The sequence below is a fragment of the Mobula hypostoma genome, chromosome 6 (genome assembly GCF_963921235.1).
Source record: "Mobula hypostoma chromosome 6, sMobHyp1.1, whole genome shotgun sequence".
Taxonomy (NCBI): Eukaryota; Metazoa; Chordata; class Chondrichthyes; order Myliobatiformes; family Myliobatidae; genus Mobula; species Mobula hypostoma.
The window spans coordinates 170,443,160-170,454,668 of record NC_086102.1 but is presented as its reverse complement, the minus strand read 5'-3'; the positions used below and the strand labels follow the sequence as shown (position 1 = coordinate 170,454,668).

Genomic DNA, 11,509 nt, shown 5'->3' with positions numbered 1-11,509 from the left:
CATTAGGATCCAACAGTAGGTTGATGTAGAATATCACGTCATCTAAAAGGGATCTTCATTATTTATTTATATATTTAGCGATACAATGCTGGCCAGGCCCTTCCGGCCCACCTAGCAACCCACCAGTTTAATCCATTCCTAATCACAGGACGACTTTGTTGGTTGATTGGTCATTGTAAATTGTCCTGTGATTAGGTTAGGGTTAAACCATAATTTCAAAGAGTTTATGGAGTTTTTGAAGTTTATGGTCACTTAGTCTTTATTTATTACGGGTTACTTTCATATTTAAACATTTTAAAACTGCAGTTTAAAATTGTGTCAAAATCAATGGATTATCTTGGCAATGGAGTACTGTTTATTTTATTCTTCAGTCAATAAGAAAACAAAAAATGTTTGCACAAGTCAGTGAATTATTCTGGATCAATGTTAAGAATTAGTTTCTCAAAGGTATTTCTAATACTGCACAAAATAACTTAGGTACGTTTTCAAAAAGCAGATCTGCTGTAAAAAAAAAATCTATAATCCTTTTTATCCCAACTGTTTCTTGTGCATGAGGAGCTAGTGCTGCTAGTTGTTTTTGTTCAAGGCCCTGGAAAGGACATTGTGAGGGAGAAATGGTTCACAAAATGGAAGGCTTGTCATGATTCAATGACTCATTGTAACAATGGAGCTTACAGCAAGGTAGGCGTCAGCAGTTGGTCCCATAAGTCAGAACAACTGTTATGGGTACATTGAAGGTGAAGTAGCAGAAAGCTACTACTCTTGGAGGGCTCTAGTATGGTTAGTCATGTGCCCATGAAGAAATCCCAGGAGATTTCAGTCTGTAGTAAGGAAAATTGCTAATTGCAGCCAGCTCATTAGTTTAAAGAATGGGACTAATGATGAGTCAACAGGAGGCCCATTGACCCTGGCACTGAAGTTCAGAGTGTTCTGGCCTCCTGGTCCTGAGTTGAATGATCAATTTTTGAGCAGCTTTTTGGGGGAGAGAATAAGGGCACTTTTCAGTTGTTCAATCCACCCACTACTGTGTTTGAGTCCAAAGCAGTCAATAGTACCTTGTAAAAAATAACTAATTATCAGAACCAGTTCCAGGTTAATTTTAAATAACTACAGAAATGAATAAACTGCCAAAGTTTTGGGCCAAGATCTTCAGAACTGGAAAGGAAGGGGGAAGATCCCAGAATAAAAAGGTGGTGGAGGGGAAGGAGACTAGCTAGGAGGTGACGAGGGGTCACCATTTGAGGATAAAGGCGAAGCCTTTTAGAACTGAGATTAGGAGAAACTTCTTCACACAGAGAGTGGTGAATCTGTGGAATTCTCTGCCACAGGAAACAGTTGAGGCCAGTTCATTGGCTATATTTAAGAGGGAGTTAGATATGGCCCTTGTGGCTAGGGGGATCAGAGGGTATGGAGGGAAGGCTGGTGCAGGGTTCTGAGTTGGATGATCAGCCATGATCATAATAAATGGCGGTGCAGGCTCGAAGGGCCGAATGGCCTACTCCTGCACCTATTTTCTATGTTCTCTATGTTTTCTATGTGATAGATGAAGCCAGGTGGGTAGGAAAGATAAAGGGCTGAAGAAGAAGGAATCTGATAGAGTGGTCTATCAGAGAAAAGGGAAGAGGAGGTGATAGGCAGGTGAGAAGAGGTGAGAGCACAGAGTGAGGAATAGGAGGAGGGGGAGGGAATTTTTTTTACTGGAAGGAGAAATCGATATTCATGCCATCAGGTTGGAGGCTGTCCAGACATACTGTAATAAGGTGTTGCTCCTCCACCACGAGCGTGGCCTCATATTGGCATAAGAGGAGGCCATGGACCGACGTGTCAGAACAGGAATGGGAATCAGAATTAAAATGTTTGGCCACCGGAAAGTTCCACTTTTTGGCGGATGGAGTGGAGGAGCTCAATGAAGTGGTCCCCCAATTTACAATGGGTTTCACCAATGTAGAGCAAGCCATATCAGGGTCACTGGACACAATAGATGACCCCGGCAGATTCACAGGTGAAGTGTTCCCATTCCCCCCACCTTTTTATTCTCCCATCTTCCCCTTCCTTTCCAGTCCTGAAGAAGGGTCTCGGCCTAAAATGACTGCTTATTCATTTCCATAGGTGCTGCCTGACTTACTGAGTCCTTTCAGCATTTTATGTGTGTTGCTTTCGATTTCTAGTATCTGGAGACTTACTTGTGTTTATAATTTTTAATATGCAGGTGTTTGAAATGGTACACTTTTTCAAAAATCACAATATATAGACTCATAGACACAGGCTCCAGTAAATGCATTACCTCACTAGTTAAGAGGTTTATTGTGTATGCAAACTTAAGCAGCACAACTGAAGAAGTACTTCATTACCAAGAAGTGTTGCTTCTAAAGATGACATCAATTCAATCTATTCAGTAGCCTTCAAATTTCTGAAGTTCCTGGATGATTTATTACTTATGCAGTCAGCAGCTGATGAAATCACTCACTTTGACAAGTCCATCATTTTCAGCTCTGTGGATCACGGGAAAAAGATGTAGTAAAAATAAGGACAATATGGCAGTACACGTTACTCCATAATTCCCTTTTCAATATGCATTGTGAGTGCAAGTTTTCATTATTTCTTCAATATGTTTGCTTAAACCAGGGATTCCTGACCTGGGGTCCACAGACCCCTTGGTTAGTGGTAAGGGCCCATGGCATGAAATAGGTTGGGAACACTTGCCTTAAGGAGTTTAACTTTGATGATACTTCAAATGTTAAGTTTAAGGATTCTTAAAAATAATATAAAATTTCAGTTATTTATGTATAAACAGCGAATCGTTCAAATAATGGGATGCCAGTAAACTGAGACTGAAAATGAAAAGGATAGTCACAGTTTACTTTCAAGGAGAAGTGCAATATCAAGTTCATGCATGAGTAGCTATAACGGGAAAATGTCACAACAATAAGAACTCAATCTTTCATTGTACTAAAAGACATAAGCTTTAGTTTTACCCAAAGAAACAGGTGGGTTGATAGTGCAATGTGAATGTAATCAAAGGCCCGTACTGTGCTGTACTGTTCTAAATTTAATAATCTCACTGACAAGCCAACCTTCCTCAGTAGAGAGAATGGTCGATAGTTAGCCAAAAAAGTACAAGGAGCTAAAAATAAGTTTTCAAACATTATAATAAGAACAAAAGCATGATATTTAAGGTATTTTACTCATTGAATCTGTGCAGGTACTTCAAGACACATGAAGTTTGGAAAAACGGTTAGTGTTCTTACATCCGTACTTACCAGCTTTGAGGGGCAGATGATGTTTTCTGATTAGACCATAAGACATAGGAGCAGAATAGGCCATCTGGTCCATCGAGTCTGCTCTGCCATTCAATCATATCGGATCCATTTTTTAAAATTTTGTCCTCAAACCCAGTTCCTGGCCTTCTCTCTCTAACCTTTGATGCAATGTCCAATCAAGATCCTATCAATCTCTGCCTTAAATGCACCCAATGACCTGGCCTCCACAGCTGCATATGGCAACAAATTCCGCAAATTCACCACTCTTTGGCTAAAGAAATTTCTGTGCATCTCTGTTTTGAAAGGGCACCCCTCTATCCTGAGGCTGTTCCCTCTTGTCCCTGACTCTCCCACCATGGGAAACATCCTTTCCACATTTACTCTGTCTAGGCCTTTCAACATTCGAAAGGTTTCAATGAGATTCCGCCTCATCCTTCATTAACTCATCCCTTCAGCCAACATCCAAACCCAATTGCCTTTGAACAATTAATTTATCCTGCATTAAAATAATGAGACTTCTGCTCTAGGTTAGGGATGGAAATCTTTCAGCAATTCCATTTCAGAGTTTGCAAGCTCCCAAACTATCTATGCTGCCTCCTCCAGTCAACAAGAAACCAAATCTATTACTCAAGCTGTTTTTGTACATCAATAGTACTTTTAGGGATTTTCTTTTGATCCAAACATAGTGTGTATCTGCCTGAAGTTTTAGCATTAATCACTCATTTCTTAAAAGCATCCAGATACAAATTAGTTTGCCAGGTAAAGACTGGATTCACTGAGAGCACCTTTTTACATTTAGTAATGCATCACTTTCATTAGGAACTTAAGTCATTTTTATGATATAATGATAGAAAATGCTGACAGTTCTGCTGTCAAAATTAAAACCAATAAGCTTAGAGGTAATTATAACAAAACCCATCTTGTGGGTATAGATGAGTTTGAATTGAATGTTCATTTCAATGTGATATGACTGTCTAATCTATTTTCATCTTCTTGCTGGAGGGTTATTTTAAAAACAACCCTCTAATTATTTTTTGTTAGTCTGGTAGAAAGACCTTTACTAATGATGTTAAAAATAACTGGGCAACAAACACAAAATGCTGGAGGAACTTAGCAAGTGAGGCAGCATTTATGGAGGGGAATAAGTGATCATCATTTCCCCTCCCTTCCAAAACTATCTTATCGGGGCTTCTGCTCCCTTACTTTCCAGTCCTGATGAAGGGTCCCACATCGATGCTGTATTAGTTGCCAAGTTCCTTTGGCATTTTGTATGGGGCAGCACAGTAGCATTATGTAACCTGTGTTGAATTCCACCAGCTGTCTATAAGGAGTTTGTCTGTTCTTCCCATAGGTGCGTGGGTTTCCTCTGTGTGCTCGGGTTTCCTCTGTGTGCTCGGGTTTCCTCTGTATGCTCAGGGCTCCTCTGTGTGCTCGGGATTCCTCTGTGTATGTGGGCTTCCTCTGTGTACTCGGATTTCCTCTGTGTGCGTGGGTTTCCTCCCACTTTCCAAAGCCATACAGATTAGTAGATTAATTCTGTGGACGTGACTGGGATGGTATGCTGCCTGCCAGGTGCCAGGGTCAGGGACGCCTTGGATTGTGCTCACAACATTTTGGAGAGAGAGGGAGAGCAGCCAGATGTCTTGTAAGTATTGGTACCAATAACATAGGAAGGAAAAACAATGAGGTTCTGAAGAGAGAATTTAGAAAACTAGGCAGAAAGCTGCGAAGCAGGACCTCCAGTGTAGTAATTTCTGGATTGCTATCTATGCCACGCACCAGTGAGGGTAGAAACAAATCCAAATGTGGCTGAGAAGCTGGTGCAGGGGCCAGGGCTTCAGGTTCATGGATCATTGGGATCTCTTCTGGGAGAGGTATGACCTGTTCAAAAGTGACGGGTTGCACCTGAACCAAAGGGGAACCATTATTCTCACGGGCAGGTTTGTTAGCCGTTGGGGGGTGGGGGCTTAAAGTAATTTGTCATGGGAGTGGGAACCAGAGAGAAGGAACTCAGGATAGGACAGATGGTAAAAAAGTAAAGATAGCATGCAGTTAGACTGTCAAGAGGGCCAGGCAGATGATAGGACATAATTGTAGCCAGCAGGGTGGGTATCAGCGCATTAGAGATGCAGAATCAAAAAGAGTAGCGAATGCAGCACTCAAAGTGTTATATCTGACTGCATGGAGTATAAGAAATAAGGTGGACAATCTTCTTGCAATATTACAGATTGTCAGGTATATGATGTGGCCATCACTGAATCATGGCTGAAGGATGGTTGTAGTTGGGAGCTGAATATCCAAGGTTACATGTTGTATTGGAGGGATAGAAAGATCAGCAGATGGGGTGGCGTGGCTCTGCTGGTGAAAAATGGCATCAAATCAGCAGAAAGATGTGACATAGGATCGGAAGATATTAAATCCTTATGGGTTGAATTAAGAAACTGCAAGGGTAAAAGGACCCTGATGGCAGTTATAAACAGGCCTCCCAACAATAGCTGTGATGTGGACCACAGAGTACAATAGGAAATAGAAAGGGAGTGTCAAAAGGGCAATGTTATGATAGTTATGGAAGATTTCAATGTGCAGATCGATTGGGAAAATCAGACTGGAAATCGATCTCACGAGTGAATTTGTTGAATGCCAATGAGATAGTTTTTTAGAGCAATTTGTTGTTGAGTGTACTAGGGGATCAGCTATACTGCATTGGGTGTTATGTAAAGAACCAGAGGTGATTAGGGAGCTTGAGATAAAAGAACCCTTAGGAGGCAGTGAGTTCAACTTGAAATTTGATAGGGAGAAAGTAAAGTCTGATGTAGCAGCATTTTAGTGGGGTAAAGGAAATTACAGTGGTATGAGAGAGGAATTGGCCAAAGTGAATTGGAAGGAGATGCTGGCAGGGTTGACAGCAGAGCAGCAATGGGAAAAATGAGGAAGGTGCAGGATAGGTGTATTCCAAAAACAAAGAAATACTCAAGTGGCAAAACAGAATAACCGTGGCTGACAAGGGAAGTCAAAGCTATTGTAAAAGCAAAAGAGAGGGCATACAACAAAGCAAAAATTAGTGGAAAGGTAGAGGAGTGGGAAGCTTGTAATAACCTACAGAGAGAGCAACTAAAAGAATCATAGGAGGGCAAAGATGAAATATGAAAGCAAGCTAGCAAACAATATCAATGTGGATAATAAAGGGTTTATCAAGTATGTAAAAAATAAAAGAGAGATGAGAGTGGATATATGACTGCTAGAAAGTGAGGCCAGAGAAATAATAACAGGGGACAAGGAGATGGCAGATGAACTAAATGAGTATTTTGCATCAGCCTTTACTGTGAAAGACACTTGCAATGTGCAGGTGTTGAAGGGTGTGAGGAAAGAGAAGTGAGTGCAGTTGCTATTACAAGGGAAAAGATGCTGAAAAAGCTGAAAGACCTAAGGGTACATAAGTCGCGCAGACCAGATGAACTGCACCCTAGGATTCTGAAAGAGGTAGCCATAGAGATTGCGGAGGCATTAGTAATGATCTTTCAAAAATCATTGGACTCTGGAATGGTGCAAATTTCACTCCGCTCTTTAAGAAAGTAGAGAGGCAGCAGAAAGGAAATTATAAACCAGTTAGCCTGACCTCAGTGGTTGGGAAAATGTTGGAGTCAATTGTTAAGGATGAGATTATGGAATACTTGGTGACACAGGGCAAGATAGGACAAAGTCAGCATGGTTTCCTTAAGGGAAATGCTTACCTGACAAACCTGTTGAAATTCTTTGAGGAGATTACATGCAAAATAAATAAAGGAGAGGCAGTGGATGTTGCATGTTTGGACTTTCAGAAGGTGCTGACAAGGTGGCACACATGAGGCTGCTTACCAAGTTAAGAGGCCATGGTATTACTGAAAATTTACTGGCGTGGTTAGACCATTGGCTGATTGGTAGGAGGCAGCAAGTGGGAATAAAAGGATCCTTTTCTGGTTGGCTGCCAGTGACTAGTCGTGTTCCACAGGGATTGGTGTTGTGACGGCTTCTTATTATGCTGTATATTAATGACTTAAATGATGGAATAGATGGGTTTGTTGCCAAGTTTGCAGATGATACGAAGATTGGTAGAGGGATAGGTAGTGTTGAAGAAACAGGTAGGCTGAGACAAGAGCAGGAATGTAATGCTGAGGCTTTATAAGGCACTGGTGAGGCCTCACCTTGAGTATTGTGAACAGTTTTGGGCTTCTTATCTAAGAGCAGATGGGCTGGTATTGGGGAGGGTTCAGAGGACGTTCACACAAGGATGATTCTGGAATGAAAGGGTTATCATATGAGGTATGTTTGATAGCTCTAGGTCTGTACTCGCCAGAATTTAGAAGGATAAGGGGGGGATCTCACTAAACCTTTTCAAATGTTGAAGGGCCTAGACAGAGTAGATGTGGAAAGGATGTTTCCCATAGTGTGGGCGTCTAGGACAAGAGGGCACAGCCTCAGTGTAGAGGTGCGCCCATTTAAAACAGAGAAGTGGAGAAATTACTTCAGCCAAAGGGTGGTAAATTTGTGGAATTTATTACCACAAGCAGTTTTAGAGGCCACGTCGTTGGGTGTATTTAAGGCAGAGCTTGCTAGGTTTTTGATAGGACATGGCATCAAAGATTATGGCGAGAAGGCTGGGGAGTGGGGCTGAGGAAGGGAAAAATGATCAACCATGATTGAATGGCAGAGCAGACTCGATGGACCAAATGGCCTAATTCTGCTCCTATGTCTTGTGGTCATAATTGGTCACATGGGTGCAATTGAGTGGCATGGGTTTGTTGGGCCCGAGGGCCTGTTACCATGTTGCATATCTAAATAAATAAATAATAAAATTAAAAAGTATGTACTGCTCTAGATTTCTAGTATCTGCAGAATCTCTTGTGTTCAAAATAGTTGGGACTTGTTTTACACTATTGAAACCAAACCTTTGTTTAATTGCAAACACAAAATTCTGCAGATGAATCAAATTCACACAGAAAATGTTGAAGGAACTCAGCAGGTCAGACAGCATCCATCAGGTTGGAGGTGACCCTGACAGAATATAAGGTGTTGCTCCTCCACCCTGAGGGTAGCCTCATCGTGGTACAAGAGGTGGCCATGGACCTATATGTTGGAATGGGAATAGGAGTTGGAAATAAAATGTGGAGTCACACTGAAGCTCTGTTTTAGTCAGATGGTGCATGCTCCGGGATGCTCAACGAAGAGGTCAAGCAATTTACGCCAGGTCTCACCAATATAGAGGAGGTCGCATCGGGAGCACCAGATGCAATAGAAAACCTCAGCAGATTTGCAGGTAAAGTGTCACCTCATCTGGAAGGACTGTTTGGGGCCATGAATGGAAGTGAGGGAGTAGGTGAATGGGAGGGAGATTCGTGGGGAGGGACAAATGGACAAGGAAGTCACAGATGGAGCGATCCCTGCAGAAAATGGAGAGTGGGTGGGAGATAAAGATGTGCTTAGTGGTATGATCTTTTTGGAGATGGTGAAAGTTGCAGAGAATGATGTGTTGGATGCAGAGCCTCACGGGGTGGTAGGTAAGGAAGAGAACTCTATCTCTGTTAAGGTGGCAGGAAGATGGGGTGAGCGCAGATGTCTAGGAAATGGAGGAAATGAGGGTGAGGTCAGCACCAATGGTAAGCTCTTTGTTTAATTACTATGCAATGTTTCCTCAGGTTCCTGAAATAAAGTTTTATTACAACACTAAACTGGATTATCCTGGATCTAGTTTAGCACCTAAGTAGTTTGCTAGTGCTGTTAAGGAGGGTTTTACCTAGAGTGTTAGGGGGTGGGAATCATAGCAGCAGGTAGAGGGGTTGAGGTGAATCTGGGTGTCATGACAAGTCTAAAAGGAAGGACAGACAGGGGGAAGTTAATAAGCATATGGGGACTGATGGGCTGATGTGTTTATTTTAATGCAAGTAGTAGTGTGGATAAGGCAGATGAATTTATGAGTTTGGATCATTATATGTGTTTATGATGTGGCTTTGAAGGAGGCTTGCATGTGAGACACGTGATTGGTAGCTCAAAGCTCTTAGTTTCAGTATTTCAAATAAGATGGGGTGGTAAAAGAGGTGGAAGGAGTCAGAGTTCAACCACTTCCTCTGACAGCTTGTTCTATATTTGTATCACTCTGCCTGAGGAAGTTCCATTACATTGCTAATCAGGGAGAAAGTCAAGCTGCGCTCAGAGTGGACATGGTGGGGGGCTGATCCGCAGGGCAATATGGGTAGAGGATTAAAATAAAAAGGGTTCAGTCACTTTGATGGTGTTATACTATACCTTCTAAAAGTCACCAGAGATAGAGGAACAGGTGTGTAAACAAATTATGGAAGGATGTAATAGCAACAGGATTGATGTAGTGGTTAATTTCTCCAATATTGACTTGGATTTCCTTTGTGGAAGAAGTTCAGATGGGGCAGAATTTCTTCAGTGCATTCAAATGGGTTTCTTGAAAAAGTATGTGAATAATCCAACTGGAGGAAGGACCATACTGGACTATGTTTTGGGAAATAAACCTGGCCTTTCAGTAAGAGCATCTTTGGAGTAGTGATCACAAGTCCTTACGTTTTAGGATAGTTATGAATAAGGATAAGTTTGAACCTTAGAGGGAAGTACTAAATTGGGTGAGGGCAACTTATGACATTGTTAGACAGGAAATGGGGGGAGGTACTGGGAAAGGCTGTTAATGGGTAAATCCACATGGGAGTTTTATTTAAAGATCAACCGATCAGAGCACAGGACTGGCAGTGGCAGTAGAGGAGGCCATAGCCCTCTGCTCCATCTGCCACAATTAGCGGGATTTCCTGGTGGCCACCCATTTCAATTCTACTTCCCATTCCAATATGTCAGTATATGGACTCTTCTACTGCCACAATGAGGCCACACTCAGGTTGGAGGAGAAACACCTTATAATCTGTCTGTGTGGCCTCCAACCAGATGGCATGAACATTGAATTCTTAAACTTCCAGTAATTGCCCAACCTTCACTCCTTCACCATTCCCGATTCTTGTTCTCCTCTCACACCCTTTCTTACCTGCCATCATCCCTTTTCTGGTGCTCCTCCCCCTTCCCTTTCTTCCATGGTCTTCTGTCCTCTCCTAACAGATTCCCATCTTCTCCAGCCCTTTATCTCTTTCACAATCAACTTCCCAGCTCTTTACTTCTCTCCCTCCCCCTCTCCCGGTTTCACCTATCACCTGCCATCTTGTACTTCTTCCTCCTCTCTTCCCACCTTCTTATTCTGACTCCTTTTCCCTTCCTTTCCCATCCTGAAGGGCCTTGGTCCAAAATATCAACTGTTTACCCTTTTCCATAGATGCTGCCTGGCCTGCTAAGTTCCTCCAGCATTTTGTCTGTGTTGCAAAGATTAAAGGCCATCTCCTTGTGTAAACCATCTGAGTCACACAAAATATATATACAGATCAGTCAAAACATATTATACTTACACCTGCCGTTCAATGTTGTTAAGCATCTTTTCAATCTGTGATCGATGAATTTCACCATCTATCATGGCAAGGTAACTGTAGAGGAATCTAAACGTGGTGTAAGGAATTCGACCACCATCTTCCTTTGAACTTAAAATCTCAAATGCATACCTCATGGCATTTGTAATGTTCTGTGGAAGGAAAATACCAAAATCTATACAATTTGTAGACAGTATACGTTGTAAACATATGGAATTAAAGTATTCCTAATTAGCTGGCTATCTGTTGTCTGACCAAGCTGGTGAATCCAGTGTAGGAGACTTGATCCCATCTTATTTGGCAAATCAAGAATAATGTTGGAATGTACACAGTATACGTGCTCTGGGGCACTGACCAAATGGTATTAAAGGCTAGTGAGGCACATTTCAGACAATGGATGTTGTTTAATTTTAATGATAAGGAAGGTCTTTGATGCACACAACCACTGAAATTTACCTACAGCTTGTTGGTTACAAGATTGTTCAAAATAAAAAGTATTAATAAATTATTAAAGGCTTAAGCACACATCTTCACTTAAAAGAGTGCAAGGGCAGGCAGTATGAGGAAGCAGGAAATCTGCAGATGGACTTGGACAGGTGAGGAGAATGGGCAAAGAAATGGCAGATGGATTACAGTGCTAATGAAGGGGCTTGTCTCGAAACATCAACTGTTTATTCCTCTCCATAGATGTGTTTTGCTATTGAGTTAATTAGATTAGTCTTCCACTCTGATCCCTTGAGTTAATTAGATTAGGCTTCCACTCTGATCCCTCGATGAAGACTGGTG

At 41.8% G+C, this 11,509-nt stretch overlaps 1 protein-coding gene across 1 annotated transcript in view; it reads right to left on the bottom strand.

The window, feature by feature from the left end:
- Window positions 1–2,443: 2,443 nt before the first annotated feature.
- Window positions 2,444–11,509, bottom strand: part of LOC134347727 (ropporin-1-like) — a 29,676-nt gene continuing 20,610 nt past the window's right edge. Inside the window, exons 4-5 of the mRNA XM_063050118.1 lie at window positions 10,706–10,875; window positions 2,444–2,492 (exon numbers count right to left, since the gene is read on the bottom strand). Coding sequence (XP_062906188.1) covers window positions 2,444–2,492; window positions 10,706–10,875 — 219 coding nt within the window. The remainder of the gene's footprint in view (window positions 2,493–10,705; window positions 10,876–11,509) is intronic.